The following is a 19,488-nucleotide window of genomic DNA, read 5'->3' as shown; positions in this document are numbered from 1 at the left end:
AATAAACAGCTCCTTGAAATGTTGAATGCTTATGTGCCAGGAATTGTTCATTAATCTAGTTCTCATACACACATGGTGCCAAAAAGCTTTTGGCTTTTATGTGATTTACAAAAGGATCATCTTGGAGACAATTATCACTAATATGCTTACATGCTGTTTTGGAAGATGAGGTATAATTGAATTCCTTCCCAAGAGAGAGTGAACCTCCATGGTGGTGTACTTCCTCTTAGTGAATGGGGGAATCTAAATTATCTTTGGCTAACAAGGAGTGATTTGAACTTCATATATTTAAATCATTGAAGCTTCTAGTTCATTATTTAGCATGCTTTCAATATTTTTTCACCATGGTTTGGGAATGTTTGGTAAATACACCAGCTTTCCTTATATAAGGCTACTGGTCAATCTCCTATGACATTGTGCACAGTCAAGATGAGGTGTAGGCTTCAGGTGAAGCACCATTAGAGAATGGTGCATAATTAGACTACCACATACAGACACAATTGAGTCCCCATTTTAAAATTATTAATTGTCTTTATTTTTAGATTTCCTTAATAAATTCTAATGTCCATATTTAATATGGAAACTGCCTAGACAATCCCCACAATTTACACCATTCACGCTTAGCATAGTAAGCTGCCTATAAAAGGCAAATGATACTAACCATTTTCTAATCCCATAGGATTTAATTACAACGGTGTCACTGATAACATTGTGTGGTGACTATTTCAGGCAGTTCAGTAAGTGATTACGCTGCACTTAAGTTAAAGGCTGTGTTGATTTCAGCAAACAGTCTGGTCTTTGTACTGTTTCAGTGAACTGTTCACACTTTGTTGACATGCGACTACTTTAGAGTCATAGAGTTACACAGCACAGAAACAGGCCCTTCGGCCTACCGTGTTTAAGCCGGCCATCAAGAACTTAACTATTCTAATCCCATTTTCCAGCACTTGGCCCGTAGCCTTGTATGCTGTGGCGTTTCAAGCGCTCATCTAAGTACTTATTAAATGTTGTGAGGATTCCTGCCTGTACCATCCCTTCAGGCAGTGCGTTCCAGATTCCAACCACCTTGTGGGTGAAATTTTTTTTCCTCAAATCCCCTCTAAACCTCCTGCCCCTTACCTTAAATCTATGCCCCCTGGTTATTGACCCCTCCACTAAGGGAAAAGGTTTCTTCCTATCTAACCTATCAATGCCCCTCATAATTTTGTGTACCTCAATCAGATTCCCCCTCAGCCTTCTCTGCTCTAAGGAAAACAACCCTAGCCTTTTCAGTCTCTCTTGATAGCTGAAATGCTCCAGCCCAGGCAACATCCTGGTGAATCTCCTCTGCACCCTCTCCAGTGCAATCACTCCTTCCTATAGTGTGGTGCCCAGAACTGTACACAGTACTCCAACTGTGGCCTAACTAGCGTTTTATACAGCTCCAAAATAACCTCCCTGCTCTTATATTCTGTGCCTCGGCTAATAAAGGCAAGTATCCCATATGCCTTCCTAACCACCTTAGCTACCTGTGCTGCTGCCTTCAGTGATCTATGGACAAGTACACCAAGGTCCCTCTGTAATTCCTAGGGTCCTCCCATCCATTATATATTCCCTTGCCTTGTTAGTCCTCCCAAAATGCATCACCTCACACTTCTCAGGATTAAATTCCAATTGCCACTGCTCCGTCCATCTATATCATCCTGTAATCTAAGGCTTTCCTCCTCACTATTTACAACACCACCAATTTTCGTGTCATCTGCGAACTTACTGATCATACCTCCTATATTCATGTCTAAATCATTAATGTACACTACAAACAGCAAAGGTTCGAGCACCGATCCCTGTGGTACACCACTGGTCACAGGCTTCCACTCGCATAAACAACCCTCGACCATCACCCTCTGCCTCCTGCCACTGAGCCAATTTTGGATCCAATTTGCCAAATTGCCCTGGATCCCATGGGCTTTTACCTTCTTAATCAATCTCTCATGCGGGACCTTATCAAAAGTCTTACTGAAGTCCCTGTAGACTACATCAACTGCTTTACCCTCATCTGCACATCTAGTCACCACCTTGAAACATTCAGTCAAGTTAAGCGTGATCTCCCCCTGACAAAGCCATGCTGACTATTCCTGATTGATACCTGCCTCTCCAAGTGGAGATTAATCCTGTCCCTCAAAATTTTTTCCAATAGTTTCCCAATCACTGATGTTAGACTCACCAGCCTGTAATTACCTGGTTTATCCCTGCTACCCTTCTTGAATAATGGTACCACATTCGCTGTCCTCCAGTCCTCTGGCACCTCTCCCATGGCCAGAGAGGATTTGAAAATTTGTGTCAGAGCCCCTGCTATCACCTCACTTGCCTCACATAACAGCCTGGGATACATCTTATCTGGGCCTGGGGATTTATCCACTTTTAAGCCCGCTAAAACGGCTAATACCTTCTCCCTTTCAATGCTAATATGTTCAAGTATATCACAATCCCCCTCCCTGATCTCTACACCTACATAGTCCTTCTCCATAGTGAACACAGATGAAAAGAAATCATTTAAAGCCTCACCTATGTCCTCCGGCTCCACGCACAGATTGCCACTTTGGTCCCTAATGGGCCCTACTCTTTCCCTGGTTATCCGCTTGCCCTTAACATACTTATAAAACACCTTAGGATTTTCCTTTATCTTGCCCACCAGTGTTTTTTCATGTCCCCTCTTCACTTTCCTAATTACTTTAAGTACCCCCCTACACTTTCTATACTCCTCTAGTGCCTCCGCTGTTTTCAGCACTCTGAATCTGCCATGAGCCTCCTTTTTTCTTCCCTTATCCGATCCTCTATATCCCTTGACATCCAGGGTTCCCTGGACTTGTTGGTCCTACCCTTTACCTTAACGGGTACATGTTGGCTCTGAACGCTCACTATTTCCTCATTGAATGACTCCCACTGATCTGATGTAGACTTTCCTACAAGTAGCTGCTCCCAGTCCAATTTGGCCAGATCCTGTTTTATCATATTGAAATCTGCCTTCCCCCAATTCAGTACCTTTATTTCCGGTCCATCTTTGTCCTTTTCCATAACTACCTTAAATCTTAGAGTTATGGTCACTATCCCCGAAATGCTCCCCCACTGACACTTCTACCACTTGTCCGGCTTCATTCCCTCGGAGTAGGTCCAGTCCTGCCCCTTCTCTTGTAGGACATTCTACGTGCTGGCTCAAAAACTCTCCTGGATGCACTTTAAGAATTCCGTCCCCTTTAAGCCTTTTGCACTAACCACTATCCCAGTTGATTTTGGGGAAGTTGAAATCCCCTACTATTATTACCCTATTATTTTTACACCTTTCTGAGATTTGCCTACATATCTGCTCCTCTATCCCTCAGTTGCGTTCGCCAGAGCTGGCAGACAGCCATAAAGGCTGGGCTAAAGTGTGGCGAGTCGAAGAGACTTAGCAGTTGGCAGGAAAAAAGAGAGAGGCGCAAGGGAAGAGCCAACTGTGTAACAGCCCCAACAATCAAATTTTTCTGCAGTGCCTGTGGAAGAGCCTGTCACTCTAGAATTAGCCTTTATAGCCACTCAGGCGCTGCTCCACACACCACTGACCACCTCCAGGCGCTTACCCATTGTCTCTCGAGATAAGGAGGCCAAAGACAAGATCCCTCCCTGACTGTTTGGAGGCCTGTAGTACACTCCCAGCCAAATGGTTGCCCCCTTTTTTTAAGTTCTACCCATATGGCCTCATTTGAGGAACCTTCTCAGATATCATCCCTCCTTACTGCAGTAATTGACTCCTTGATCATCAGTGCAATGCCACGTCCTCTTTTACCCCTTCCCCTGTCACACTTGAAGATTCTATGTCCTGGAATATTGAGCTGCCATTGGGCCTTAATCATAAGATTCTGGATGCCACTGCTAACAATTTAGGTGCACTTGCTAAGTAAGATTGCCTGCTTTTTAAAAAAATATTCTGATTACTTCCCTTTTGTAATAATGCTGGGTTCTTTCCATCTATGAAAGATGATATGGGCGGCGCAGTTGCTAGCACCGCAGCCTCACAGCTCCAGCAACCCAGGTTCGATTCTGGCTACTGCCTGTGCGGAGTTTGCAAGTTCTCCCTGTGACCGCGTGGGTTTTCGCTGGGTTCTCCAGTTTCATCCCACAGCCAAAGACATGTAGGTTGATAGGTAAATTGGCCATTATAAATTGCCCCTAGTATAGGTAGGTGGTAGGGGGATTGAGGGAAGGTGGGGATGTGGTAGGAATAAAGGGATTAATGTGGGATTAGTATAATTGGGTGGTTGATGGTCCACACAGACTCTGTGGGCCGAAGGGCCTGTTTCAGTGCTGAATCTCTAAATAAAAATTTTTTTAAAATAAATGATGAACAAGCAGCAAGCAATTCATTTAGGTGAGGTGTCTTCTCCTGGTGCACCTTTGCTGATGGCTGTGAAGGCCAATCCTCGAGGGGCAGGTCCTGCCACAAGTGCTGCACGCAAAGCTGCCAAGTGATGCTGTGAGCTGTTGTTTTTGATGTTGGTGCCTGTTGGCAATCTCCTGTAGCAACTCGTCATCGTGTTAGTGCGCACCAATCCACAGGATGTGTCGTCATTTCCCTCTTTTGCCAGCTAGTGACTCCTAGGGGGTACTGTAGTCTACATTTGGAGCCTTCATGTCACACTTGCAACCATCCTTGAAGCCGAGCTTTGGGCATCCCACCGGTCATCTGGCTCCGGCTACCTCACCATACCGAAATTCTTGTGTATGCGACCATCTTCCATCCTGTGGATGTGTCCGATCCACTGAAGCTCCCTCTGTTTGATTAGTGCCAACACACTTGGGAGCTGTGCCTTTGACAGGACTGTTACATTTGTGATTTTGTCCTGTCAGGATATACCCATAATGAGTTGCAGACAGCATAGATGGAAATTATTGAGCTGTTTTTCCTGGTAGCTGTAAGTTGCCCATGTTTCACAGCCATACAGCAAAGTGCTGAGAACACAGGCCTCATAAGCCATCAGCTTGGTCGTAAGGGTCAGCTTGGTGATATCCCATGCTCGTTTTGTAAGTTGGCCAAAGGTGGTAGCTGCTTTTCCTATGTGTGTATCAAGCTCTGCATCAAGGGACAGATTGTCTGTCACCATGGACCCAAGGTAACAGAATTTGCTAACCACTTCCAATGGGGTGTTATTTAGTGTGATCAGGGGCGGAGATGCGACACCTTGTCCCAGCCACCCTGTACTGCAGGCGAATCACATTAACATCAATGTGCGAGTTATAAACGGTAGAGGCTGTTTCTAAGTTTGTCATACTATAATTATACCCTTTGGCCAATAGTAGCACTGTAGCACCTCCACTGATGGGAAGGTATAATTACAGTATGACATTTTCTATAGGCAATTTCCATTATAAATATGGATATTGATAGTTGTGGAAAAGGTTGACGAGTAGTGCACACAATGTAACATTTTTAGTGCACTACTTATTGCTTCGCAACTTGTATGTATTTTGTGCTGTTATTGAATGTTTGCAATCGGTTTATTTTATTATGGATCTACAAAAATTGTAGGGAGTGAAAGTATTGACGAGGACAAATGCCTGCCTTCCTTCTCTGCCTTGAGCCCTGGTAATATGAATGGCACGTGCTCGTATTTCAGCTGATTTTTTTTTTTAAAGCAAAACAAATAAGAAACTGGAATTCTACCATGCTAGTGTAAGTCCTTATGAAGAATAAGACTTTTTTATTGTTTCATGGGATGTGGCCATCACTGGCATTTGTTGCCCATTCCTAATTGTCTTTGACAACTGAGTGGCTTGCTAGGCCATTTCAGAGAGCAGTTAAGAGTCAACCACATTGCTGTGGGTCTGGAGTCACGTGTAGGCCAGACCAAGTAAGGACAGCAGATTTCCTTCACTAAAGGACATTAGTGAACCAGATGGGTTTTTATGATCATCAATAATAGTTTCATGGCATCATTACTGAGATTAGCTTTCAATTCCAGATTTTTATTTATTGAATTTAAATTCCACCAGCTGCCATGGTGGGATTTGAACCCATATCCCCAAGGCATTAGGCTGGGCCACTGGATTACAGGTTCAGTGACAATATCACTACACCACCATCTCCTCCTTCAAGCATCAAGTAGGCATTTGTATCCACAAAAATGTTTTTTAAATTAGCATGAGTTTGGTACACAAATAGAAAAAGTCTCATCTAGATTGACTTGAAAAGCACATTTTCATTGGTAAAGCAATTTAAAAAAAAAAAAATTGGCTGCCAGCTTCCCACTGTTCTGTAGTAATTTTTGAAGTAAGTATTTGAATACTACGAGTCATACTTAAATGATATTGAAGGCACAGTGTTGTGTTTAATTCCCTACAGGATCTTTACTCTGTACAGTAAATCTTTCCCTTTGGACCTTGCATGTCGTGTCTGGGATGTATTCTGCCGTGATGGAGAGGAGTTTCTCTTCAGAACTGCTCTGGGGATCTTAAAGCTATATGAGGATATTTTGACCCAATTGGATTTTATTCACATGGCACAGTTCCTGACCAAACTCCCTGAAGATATGTCATCTGAGGATCTGTTTGGAGCCATTGCAACCATTCAGTTGCAGAGCAGAAATAAAAAGTGGGCTCAGGTAAGAGTGAAGTAAAGCTGTTTAGTATTATAAGGGAGAAAAACATTGCAATTTATTGGTGCGAAGCAATTTTTTTTTCTGTTGTAGTTAGTTAAATTGAGTTATTACAAAAAAAACTGATTTACAGCTTTTTCATCAGAATATGTAGCATTTGGTGTAAATTGTAAATATGTGCTGAGTTTTACTACGGGCTTTGGGACTGCAGCATCGAGTGGAAAAGTGGGTCCAAGCCCGCATTTTCCATTGTTGGGAATGACTTGGCAATTTTACTGCTGGCAGCCTCCCATCCAATTAAGGATAGCGGGCAGGCTCCTGATGCTGTCCTCCCAATCAGAGGACTGGCAGCTCTGAAGCCTCAGCAGCACCACCAGGCGAAGTGGGCAGATTGGAGACTTTGGGGCACCTCAAGATGGAGGCGCCCTCAGAGAGGCAAGTACAAATTAAAATGCAGGATGGCTGAGGCGAAGGCCCTGCCAATCACAGGACAAACCCTCTGGAGGGGTTAGTTGGGCCAGTGGGGGGCTGCCTTTCCTGCCTGTGACCCCTCTGTCAGGCATGGAGCCTCAGGCTGCTGCATGGAGGCCACCTCCCTGAAGCTGGCAGCCTCCCCTCACATTGGGGCATTTGGTGAAGGGGCGTCCCGCTGTAGGCAAAATGCTGTCGGCCTTAATAGGGCCTTTAATTATGCAAATTGGCTGCCCACCTTCCTGGAGTGGGCAGTCGATCTGCCTAGTAGCCCACCACCAGGGAACTTCCCTGACGGTGGAACTGCATCAGGTAGCCGTCCTGATGTAACTCCCTGCTATTTTACTGGTAGAAAAACAGAGTGTTTCTTAAATGATCAGAGGTTGGGAAGTGTTGATGTTCAAAGGGACTTGGGTGTCCTTGTTCGTGAGTCACTAAAAGCTAGTATGTAGGTGCAGCAAGCAATTAGGAAGGCAAATGGTATGTTGGCCTTCATTGCAAGGGGATTTGAGTACAGGAGTAAAATTGTCTTGCTTCAATTGTATAAAGCCTTGGTGAGACCGTACCTGGAGTATTGTGTACAGTTTTGGTCTCCTTATCCAAGGAATGATATTCTTGCCATAGAGAGAGTGCAACGGAGGTTAACCAGACTAATCTGTGGGATGGCGGGTTTATCGTATAAGGAGAGATTGCAGAAACTGGGCCTATATTCTCAAGAGTTTCGAAAAATGAGAGGTGATCTCATTGAAACTTATAAAATTATTGCAAGGCGTGACGGTAGATGTGGATAGGATGTTTTCTCTGGCTGGTGAGTCTAGAACCAGGTGACACAGTCTCAGAATAAGAGGCATGCAATTTAAGATTGAGATGAGATGGTGAAGCTTTGGAATTCTGTACCCCAGAGGGCTGTGGAAGCTCAATCATTGAGCATGTTCAAGACATGAATCGACAGATTTCTGGATACTAATGACATCAAGGAATATGGAGATTGTGGGGGAAAATGGCATAGAGATAGATGATCAGCCATGATCTGTTAGAATGGGGGAGCAGGCTCAACAGGTCAAATGGCCTACTCCTATTTCCTATGGACCCCCCACCTCCGTTCTGCCACCTGGGGGCCGATAAAATTCTGCCCTATATTACTTATTGATTTATTCAACCTGTTTTCTTCTAGTTTAACTCTTACTTTGATGCTAGACTAGGAAATACCATTGCATATTTACTTCATGATCCTGGAAATATAGTTTCTGTTGATAGTTGGCAGACTCTTAGTTGTCATACTTTTTTTTTCCCTGTTAGAGCATAAGTGCGAATGGTGAGGCGGTGGGAACAGAGAGACTTGGAAGACTTGCATTTATGTAGCTCCTTATATCTGAGATTTGTGCACACCGAATCACTTTGCTATACAATGAGCCCTATAGAGTGATAGAAATTACAGCACAAGAGGCCATTCAGCCCATGTTTATGCTGGTGATAATTTCAACTGGAGCTGCCTGCCATAATTGTTTCCTTCCTTTCCCTTATACTTAGAGTTTTTTCCAAATACTTAAGGAATTACCTTTTATACAGTAGTCTCTGCCTGAATGTTATGTCAGTGATGTGCAGTCATTGTACAAGCAAGATCCCACAAACAACAGTGAGATGAGTTGCTACTTAATCTATTTGTGGTGACGGTTAAGCCAGGTATTGGGAAAGCTTTCTGCTCTTCTAAGATCTTAATAGCCATCTAAATCATTAGAACAAGCAGACAGGCCTTGGTTTTGCTTCTCACCCAAATGATGGTAATGCAGTAGTCCCTAACTGCTGCTAAGCTAATGTGCTTGGATCATGCAGTGAGCTTGAATTTGCACCTTTCTGACTTGAGGCCTGAGTTTCATTATCTGAACTGAGATTATGCCTTTGCCCAAGAATGTTTTGTCAGCAAACTGTGAGCAAGACAAGCGAAATCTGTTTGCCTAGATCATCCTGTTGTCTTTTATAAAAATGGATATGCGAAGGGCTCCACCAGGGTAAATAAATTATAATCAAAAGAAACACTGGCATTGAACTCATGTGGAAGTACATTTTGGCCGTGCGTTAAATTTTTCATTAAATTGGAAATCTCAATCAGTTAGGCAATAAAGACTGGTGGTATGGGAACTAGAAAAATTAAATCCATAAGTGCTTTAACAAAATGGTTGTCAATTTGGGGATAAAACATGTTTATGCGAAGCAGATGGCACCTCTGCCTATGCATGATGCTGAGCGTCAGGAATGAAGAGGATTTTATTTTTATTTATTTTGAGATACAGCACTGAAACAGGCCCTTCGGCCCACCAAGTCTGTGCCGACCATCAACCACCCATTTATACTAATCCTACATTAATCCCATATTCCTACCCCATCCCCACCTTCCCTCAATTCCCCTACCACCTACCTATACTAGGGGCAATTTATAAGGGCCAATTTAACTATCAACCTGCAAGTCTTTGGCTGTGGGAGGAAACCGGAGCACCCGGCAAAAACCCACACGGTCACAGGGAGAACTTGCAAACTCCGCACAGGCAGTAGCCAGAATTGAACCCAGGTCGCTGGAGCTGAGAGATTGCGGTGCTAACCACTGTGCCGCCCCATGAGGATTATGAAGTTTGTAGCACTTTTAACACGATGTATTCATAGCTTGATTTGGAGACTCGATCATAAGAAATAGGAGTTGGCCATTCGGCCCCTTGAGCCTGCTCCTCCATTCAATAAGATCATGGCTGATCTGATTTTGACCTTAACTCCATTTTTCTGCCTGGTCCCCCATAACCCTTTACTCCCTTGTAGATCAGAAATCTGTCTAACTCAGCCTTGAATATTTTCAATAACCCAGCCTCCACTGCTGTCTGGGGAAGAAAATTTCAAAGATGAATGACCCTCCGAGAGAATATGATGGGGTTTTCATTTGCCAGTCATCTGTCCAGCTATATGGTGATAGTCCATAAGGTAAAGACATATGTGGCGATCAACATACTGAGAAAATTGCTCAGGTGGAATGGCCTCTTTTTAATCTTTCTGCACCATTGGAGATATACCCTACCCTGGCTTGTTCCAATAGTTATTTCTCATTTCCTGTGTTTGCAAATCATGGAGATCTCTGTTCTGCCTTGCCGGTCTCCCCACTCATGGAAAATGGAATACACCGCAAACGGTCACTTCACTCCTGTAACAAAACTATACATGAATAGCCTATCCTTCCTACAGAAAATCACTCCATTCATACATGAACTGTCATGTTCAGATATGATGGGAAATCAACTTTTGTTTTCATTTTATCCCCCCCCCCCCCCCCATTATTCTGTCCTTTCCCTCTACATGTCTGTCCATAGAGGAGTGTAGCACATTATTTAGCCTCACTTGCATGTGAGATTTTTGTGGTCTGTCGGCCCAGTTTGACTCTCAGCATTGTAGTTACCCACTGGCTCCCTCAAGAATTTGGAAATTGAATCTTCAGTTTATTTTTTTTCAAGTTGCAACATAGTTATCTCTTTTGCAGTCTTATTTAGCAAGACTTAACCCCAATAAATAATCTGAAGTACTGCATTGGTTTCACGCATGCTAAATAATGTTTTTTTTTTAATTTTCAACTCTCAGGTACTGTCAGCATTGCAGAAAGATACAAGAGAGCTGGATAAAGGAAGCTCTGTTCTGAAACGATGACCTTCACATTTGAACATTTGAAGCCATGTTGCAATACATTATGGCCGTTAGATTCAAAAATGCAAATTAGACTTTGTAAATCACAGTGATGGGGTTCTTCACTGTGATTTACAACTATCCTCAAATTATCTGATACTAACATTGGAGTTAGCCTTAAAAGAATATATTTACATAATTGAAATCATGGATGCAGCCTTAAGAATCTTGAACAGCCTCATCTCCTATCTATCACATGATATTACTTTATTTGAACAATTTTAAATCTCATTAATACAGTACAACAGAACTTCAGTTGTTTTGATCAACTTTATAAAAGCATTTTAAGTGGATGGTGCATAATGTACTGCCAGTATCGTCACACATTTGATTGTGATTTGTAAATCGCTCCTATCCAGATTCAAAAAACAGGTAATGGAATGGGTTCGTAAATTTGTCAGTACAGTTTTCCTTTCAGCTCCAGCTGTCTTCAGTTTAGGCCACTTGTGTCTGGAGATCCAGATAATGTCAAACTTAAACCATAAATTAATGTTTCCAACCATTTTTTTTTTACTTTTTATAGCTGGAAGCATTTAACTTCAGCTCATTCAAAAATATTTGTACTTTACCTCCTTTTCAGCATTTAAAAAAATATATAACTATATACACATTCCTAGTAATTTGACCTATATCTGATATCACCTTGAGTTAAAGGAGAAGACAGAAGTGTGGCTGCATTCATTCATTATGAACTGTTTAGAATCATGCCACTGAATGTTTTCATAAGCTTTACATTGAAATACAGCTGTCTTTTTGTTGCTGCTTGTGCAAACAAATGAGTCTCGTTAAACGTAATGAATAATGTACAAAATATGATTTTTAGCAGTAAACTAAGTGTTTCTTTTTTGCAGGCCACACACCATAATGCAGTTTCTACATCAGCATTATTGTTATAAAACCTCCATATTTTGACTGTGTAGCTATTGCTACAATCAATCTATTCATTGCAATTAGTTTTTAAAAAGTTAGCATCTGTATGTCAATGAGTTTAATGTTACCTTTACAGTACAGGAAGGAGCCGTTACTGTGGAGTCGCAGAAGACAGTGCTTCGTGCTTGCGCACACATGGATGTGTGGCATGTTCTTTGCCATTCTGCAACTCAGGCAGTTTCCTGTGATTGAGCAATTGATAAGTGGCTTGCTATACCACCAGAAGTTGACAAGGGAAGTTAATAAGCAGACTTCCTTTTAACAGCTGCTGGAAATGTTGGAGATGGTCGCACTTGTATCATTACTCACTTGTACTGGTAGCTTCATAGGCTATTTGGCATTGGCATACTGAAAATATCAACGTGTTGTAAAATATGTGAATTTTGGAATTCTGGTTACAATCATAAATCATTCACTTGTATTCCATCAATGGCTCAATTGGTAGAGGCACTGATTTAACTAACCCATAATGACCAATAGTACTTGGGTCTGATTCTTGGACTGTACTTAGTAGCTCTTAACCAGAGTAGCAGGCTAAAGAGGATTTTTTAAAAATCAACAAGGATCCCAGCTCCTGATTGCTATAAATGATCTCTATTGGAAAGTCCACATGTTTGAACATCAGGTGAGAAAAGAATTGGGCTAATCTGTAGGGCATCACCGTATCAGTGATGCCTATGATGCCATATTAGTTCAGACCTTCAAGAGAGATGGAGCAATAAGCACTCGAAGAAAAAACTGTGACTGCAGTTTGGAGTTCTGGGCATTATCATAAATCACTTAATCAATGTAGGAACTGTTGAATTAAATTATCACTTTGTAATTGAAATGATCCATCTATTCCAAATATATTTTCATCTAAAGTAATACAGAACATGATTAAATATATTTCCAAATTGTATGCACATTAAGATTTGATTTTTTCCTACTCCGATTCTTTCCCAGACATGATTTTTCATGTTCTTCTGAAGGTAAAAACTCTTGTGTTGTTAGATTTGCATGATATTTCACCCAAGTCGTTACAGTTCATTTTGAGCCGAAATGGTTGGGTAGGCATTTCTACCACTGGGGCATCACTGCCTTTCAGCCCTGCAACCTCTCCATCCAACATGCATGTTCCAGCAGGAGTCATTCAATATTGAGTAGAACCACTGGCCAGTATTCTTCCTCATCAACCATTGCCCCATGATTTCTGTAACTGACTATAGCAGTCCACCACCAGTACCCAGAGATCAGTTGACTTGCACCAACCAGCAATCAAACCTGTAACTTTAAAGGCTTTTTAGCATAAACAAACACTAAGAGACCTCTGGCGATAAGATACTTTTACACGCAAAAGCATTTTGAAATGAATCCTAATTGTTAAAACTTTGTTTGGTATTGAAATTTGTTAATAGTGATGCATGTTGGGATGAGTTACTGAATTGATAGTGATGTGCATGCAATATGTTCATCAGGACAGTTGCTGATTAACACTATGTCCAGTAACATCCTGACCTGTGAGCTAGCACCAAAAGTTTAAACTGGCAACGTCTAATTGCATCACTGGGCTTTGTTCCATGCTGTCAGGTTAATATGTTTGCAGGGTTATCGGGTCAACTTCTGCTAAAATGCTTCCAAAATATTGTATTCCCAACTAACCTCAAAAACTGATGCTCATGTTTCATCTTTACCATGCTTTATGATCAATGTACAATCAAGGGTATGTGTGTTTAAAATTGCCATCCCATTGTTTGCACTTCTGAAGATAGGAGAACCCTGGTTTATGAACACAAGGATGTGATGACCTCTGAGGCTTGATGTTATTTTGGTTTTTGCGTACAGGAGTTGAAATTTTCTTTTGAGGAGTGGATGGCTCACAATACCAAAGTAGTTGGCCTCATCAGCTGTATTGTAAGCTATTTCATTCTTGTGTTATCATTATGCAAACTCCTCAGTGAGTTGATGTGTAGTAGGACTTTAATCAGCAGAGACTAGGCCATACAGAATAATCTCCAAATTAAGAATTGGAGGAGCCCATAGAACTGTTGCTATATTTGGAAATCCAATTTGAAATCAAATGCAACATTTTCCAGGTTTAAAAATTGACTTAAAAAAAAAAAGTGTAACATTACTGAAAGGTCAAGAATATGTTTTATTTTAGTTAATTGCAAAATCAACAATTAGGTCAAATTAACAATTGTGTATCTGGGTTATGCAAAACTTTGTCGCCAAAGGTGAAATAATACCATTTACAGGGCCACTATCCCAATGGAGGATATAAACAGTGAGCTATAAACTAAGCCACTCCTTTTCCACTGACTGCTGTAGGAGATGTGAATAGTATGATATTGGAGGCATGTTTGCAGAGAGCAACCTATTTGCACTTGTTTATTAAGTCTATCTAACTCATACTTGTTAGACTGCTATTTTTTCCCAGTTGTTTGTGTGCAGTACCTTTATCATTCAGTGCTTCATGTAGATGTGGGTCATCACACAGATGAAAATTTGTTGTGGTAGTGTGAAGAGTTAAATGCTGCAATAATTGAATATTTGCACAGTTTCTTTTGAAGAATTTATCATGAAATATCCCTTATCTGGGACGTAGTTGAGGACATTTTCTTTAATTAGATTAGGTTTGAGGTACTTAATGACAAACAATGCAATTATGATGTGTATATAAGTCTCAGTCGAATTAGATTGTTTCATGTTGTACAGATTGAAATGTTTAAAGACTATGTTTATATCTGTTTTGGAGGACCATGCACAGTACCCTTTCATTTTGACTGCAGTGTGATTTATTTCTTGCATTGTTTTTTTTGAGACAGATGTCACTCCTGATTTCTGGATTTCACGAAGTTCCTGCTGTTTTGGCACTGGAAGCAATTTTCACACATTTTAAGTACGATTTATTAATTGTACAATCACTGGAATGTAATTGGTACAGTTTCAATTTTATGAACTAACATTTTGAAAACCACGCTTGCAGTTTTAATAATGGGTCATATCCTATTGGTCTTTGTAGTATATTTCTGTCTTGGCTGTAAATGCTTTAAACTGAGCAAAGCTGGGAAGTGTTTATTCAACCGATTATGAATGAAGCTATACTAAGTACAGAATGTAAGATTTCCCTTCATATGTAAATAAGATGTTTTCCTAAAAGAAATATCTAAATAAAGTCAAACTGATAGTGAAATGTTTCCTCTTATTGAGTTTTCAGTGGGATCCTGCAGCTCCACAACCATGACCCTGTTTTTTTTATTACTAAGTTCAGATGAAGTTCTGAAAACCGATTTTAAACTAAAACTGTTAATTGAGACACTTAAAATGGTTATCGGTGCGATAGATCATGCCAGAGCAAAAGGTGGCCTTAGATGTTATGGTAGTGGCTTCAGGGAGATTTTGGCAACTTGGACTTGAAGCGTGAGCACCACCTTAGCATTAGTGAACTACCCGCATAGCCCGTCTTTTCAAACTCATGATAAATTCTGAACTTGTATTGAATTTTTGTAGCACTGCTTCAAAATATTTTTTTTAAATATTGCTATACAAAAATACATATTAAATTTGCTTAAGTTTTTGAAGAGATTGTTAAATGAATGTAAAAATCTGAAGCTCGCAGCCTATTAAATGTCTATCTGGTGGTGGTAAGATTGCTAGTTATATTTTACATTGGCATTCCGTTTCCTTGGTCTGATAAATTAAACATTACATAGTGGAGTTCAATAATGAATAATCAATCTGCCCGTTAATGTGTCTTTTCTGTCTCTCTACAATGCACAGCAGTCAGTGTAGATTATTCTTTCTACCAATATTTCTTTACCTTGATTGATTCTGCTATCATCCTCTGAGGTCTTGAAAGAAGAGGTAGATGGCTGGATTAACAGATATTTTTAAGATGGAATTTGTGAGATGACCTCAGCTATGCATTCAAGCTGTTCAAAAGAATGACTTCCCAAAGTGAGTGAAGATATGACACAGCTGGGTCTGCCCTCAAGATATTACTTTAGGACAATCTCAAATTAACTACAGCTCTAACCTTTGCTGCAATAATAAAAACTGAAATCATTTTAAGTAATTTGTTTTTAAGTTATGTTCCAAGAAGTGAAGTTAATTTATATCCTTTCCAACTCATCCTTGGAGCTTCATTTCACTGCATCTGTTTCCAGGAAAAAACACAGAACCTTAAATGACCTGGTGCTGGTAAAAGCAGAATGGCTTTTGATAGGTAGCTTTGCATTACTGAATTGAAGATGGTGAGAGTAAAATTGTGATGTGAATTCTGTCTTTAGTTAGCCTATTTATGTCAACTCAGTGTTTGCTCAGTCAGAAAATTGTGGCTTCAAGTCCTACTCCAGGATGTGAACATGTGACTTACTGATACTTAATGTAATACTGAGAAATTGGTGTTTTGCCAGATGCAATGTCTTTTGGGTGAAACATTAAACCAAGGCCTTATCTGTCTGTGCAGGACATAAAAGCTCCAACAGCATTATTCCAAGGATAGCAGGCGAGTTCTCGCCAGTGTCCTGGCCAGCATTTATTCTTCAACCAACACCACCAAAAAAACAATAATCTGGTCATTCATCTCATTGCTCTTCGGCAAATTTTGCTGTGCACATATTGGCTGTTTGCTCATAAAATTACTTTCAAAATGTAAGTGTTTTAATTCAGTAGCTTTGAAGCACAGATGTCCTAAGCACAATAAGGATGCTTATATAAATGAGAGTTCTGTGTGCATGGATGTCTTTGTGCCAATCTCTCTCTGCTTGGAGAAGGGATGTACGGCCGATGAGATTGCAGCCCAGAAAGATTATGACCACCTGCTGTTGCTCTAAAAAACACATATATAGCCAAAGGCAGATTACCTGGACTTGACCAATAGTAGTGTATGCATAGGCTTGGTTTTACTGGAGAGGCTGTTGAGTTGTGTCACATACAATGTCAAACAATCATACAGCACAAAAGAGTCCATTTGTCTCACTGTGTCTGTCAGTTGGCCTTGAAGTGCTATCAAATTAGTTCCACTATCCTGCACTTTCCCCATAGCCCTGCAAGTTATTCTAGTATTTATCCAATTCCCTTTTGAAAGTTAGTATTGAATGATTCCACCACACTTTCAGGCAGTGCATTTCAGACCGTAACATTGCATTTTATTTTTATCACAGATCATAAAGCATTTTAAGGACTTTGATAGTTGGTTTAAAAAAAGCTTATACAATGGCTCTTAATTTCCCTGGAAAGTTTTTAATACAATTGTCAAGTAATGTCCTGATTGACTCTCAGGAGTATGCAATCATTTTTACACAGTAGCAACATAGCTCCAGTAGCTTCTACTGAAGGAACATCTGTAATTATGGGTGACTTTAATCTGCATATAGATTGGGCAAATCAAATTAGTCTCAATACTGTAGAGGAGGAATTCTTGGAGTGTATACAGGATGGTTTTCTGGACCAATATGTTGAAGAACCAACTAGAGAACAGGCCATCCTAGACTGTGTATTGTGTAATGAGAGAGGTATAATTGACAATCTAGTGGTGTGACACCCCTTGGGCATGAATTCTTCTTCAAGATGGAGAGTGACGTAGTTGATTCTGAGACTAGGGTCCTGAATCTTAGTAAAGGAAACTACGAGGGTATGAGGCGAGAGTTGGCTATGACGGATTGGGAAACGTTACTTAAAGGAATGACGGTGGATAGGCAATGGCAAACATTTAAAGAGCGCATGGATGAACTGCAACAATTATTTATCCTAGTCTGGCGCAAAAGTAAAACGGGAAAGGTAGCCAAACCATGGCTTACAAAGGAAATTAGAGATAGCATTAGATCCAAGGAAGAGGCATATAAATTTGCCAGAAAAAACAGCAGACCTGAGGATTGGGAGCAGTTTATAATTCAGCAAAGGAGGACCAAGGGATTGATTAAGAAGGGGAAAATAGAGTACGAGAGCAAGCTTGCGGGGAACATGAAAACTGACTGTAAAAAGATTGGTGAAGCCAAATGTAGGTCCCTTACAGTCAAACAGGGGAATTTATTATGGGGAACAAAGAGATGGCTGACCAACTAAATGCATACTTTATTTCTGTCTTCACAAAGGAGGACACAAATATCATACCAGAAATGTTGGGGAACACAGGGCTTTGTGAGAGAGAGGAACTGAAGGAAATCAGTAATAGTGAAATGGTGTTGGGAAAATTGATGGGATTGAAGGCCGATAAATCCCCAGGGTCTGATGGTATGCATCCCAGAGTGCGAAAGGAAGTGGCCCTTGAAATAGTGGATGCATTGGTGGTCATCTTCAAAGATTCTATAGACTCTGGAACAGTTCCTACAGATTGGAGGGTAGCTAATGTAACCCCACTATTTAAAAAGGGAGGTAGAGAGAAAGCAGGGAATTATAGACCAGGCAGCCTGACGTTGGTAGTGGGGAAAATTCTAAAGTCCATTATCCAAGGTTTTATAGCAGAGCACTTAAAGAACAGTGGTAGAATCGGGCAGAGTCAGCATGGATTTAGGAAAGGGAAATCTTGCTTGACAAATCTACGAGAATTCTTCGAGGATGTGACCAGTAGAGTTGATGAGGGGGAGCCAGTGGATGTGGTTTATTTGGACTTTCAGAAGGCTTTCAACAAAGTCCCACATAAGAGATTAGCGTGTAAAATTTAAAGCGCGTGGGATTGGCGATGGATAGAAAATTGGTTGGCAGACAGGAAACAAAGAATAGGGATAAATGGGTCTTTTTCCAAATGGCAGGCAGTGATTATTGGGGTACTGCAGGGATCGGTGCTATGACCCCAGCTATTCACAATATATATTAATGATTTAGATGAGGGAACTAAATGTAATATGTCCAAATTTGCAGATGACACAAAACTGGGTGGGAGGGTGAATTGTGAGGAGGATGCAGAGAGGCTTCAGGGTGATTTGGACAAGTTGAGTGAGCGGGCTAATGCATGGCAGATGCAGTATAATGTGGATAAATGTGAGGTTATCCACTTTGGTAGCAAAAACAGGAAGGCAGACTGTTATCTGAACGGCTATAAACTGAGAGGGGAATATGCAGCGAGACCTGGGTGTTCTCGTACACCAGTCGCCGAAGGTAAGCATGCAGGTCCAACAGGCGGTAAAAAAGGCAGATGGTATGTTGGCCTTCATAGTGAGAGGATTCGAGTACAGGAGCAGGGATGTCTTGCAATTATACAGGGCCTTGGTGAGGCCACACCTGGAATATTGTGTGCAGTTTTGGTCTCCTTATCTGAGGAAGGATGTTCTTGCTATAGAGGGAGTGCAGCAAAGGTTTACCAGACTGATTCCTGGGATGGTGGGACTGACGTATGAGGAGAGATTGAGTCGATTAGGATTATATTTGCTGGAGTTCAGAAGAGTGAGGGGGGAATCTAATAGAAACCTATAAAATTCTAACAGGACTTGACAGGTTAGATGCAGGAAGGATGTTCCCGATGGTGGGGGAGTCCAGAACCAGGGGTCATAGTCTAAGGATACGGGGTAAACCTTTCAGGACTGAGATGAGAAATTTCTTCACCCAGAGAGTGGTGTGCCTGTGGAATTCGTTACCACAGAAAGCAGTTGAGGCCAAAACATTGTATGTTTTCAAGAAGGAGTTAGATATACCTCTTGGGTCTAAAGGGATCAAAGGGTATGGGGCAAAAGTGGGAACAGGTTACTGAGTTGGATGGTCAGCCACAATCATAATGCATGGTGGAGCAGGCTCGAAGGGCCGAATGGCCTACTCCTCCTATTTTCGATGTTTCTGATGCATT

At 41.1% G+C, this 19,488-nt stretch overlaps 1 protein-coding gene across 3 annotated transcripts in view; it reads left to right on the top strand.

Annotated features, from left to right (window-relative positions):
• Positions 1–14,901, top strand: part of tbc1d14 (TBC1 domain family, member 14) — a 120,872-nt gene extending 105,971 nt beyond the window's left edge. For all 3 annotated transcript variants that reach the window (XM_068044055.1, XM_068044045.1, XM_068044065.1), the window contains 2 exons: positions 6,356–6,614; positions 10,695–14,901. In XM_068044055.1, the coding sequence (XP_067900156.1) occupies positions 6,356–6,614; positions 10,695–10,760 (325 nt within the window). In that variant the 3' untranslated portion in view covers positions 10,761–14,901. The remainder of the gene's footprint in view (positions 1–6,355; positions 6,615–10,694) is intronic.
• Positions 14,902–19,488: the final 4,587 nt, after the last annotated feature.

The sequence above is a fragment of the Heterodontus francisci genome, chromosome 1 (genome assembly GCF_036365525.1).
Source record: "Heterodontus francisci isolate sHetFra1 chromosome 1, sHetFra1.hap1, whole genome shotgun sequence".
NCBI classification, from domain to species: domain Eukaryota; kingdom Metazoa; phylum Chordata; class Chondrichthyes; order Heterodontiformes; family Heterodontidae; genus Heterodontus; species Heterodontus francisci.
The sequence above is the reverse complement of the archived record's forward strand: the minus strand, read 5'-3'. Positions and strand labels throughout refer to the sequence as shown.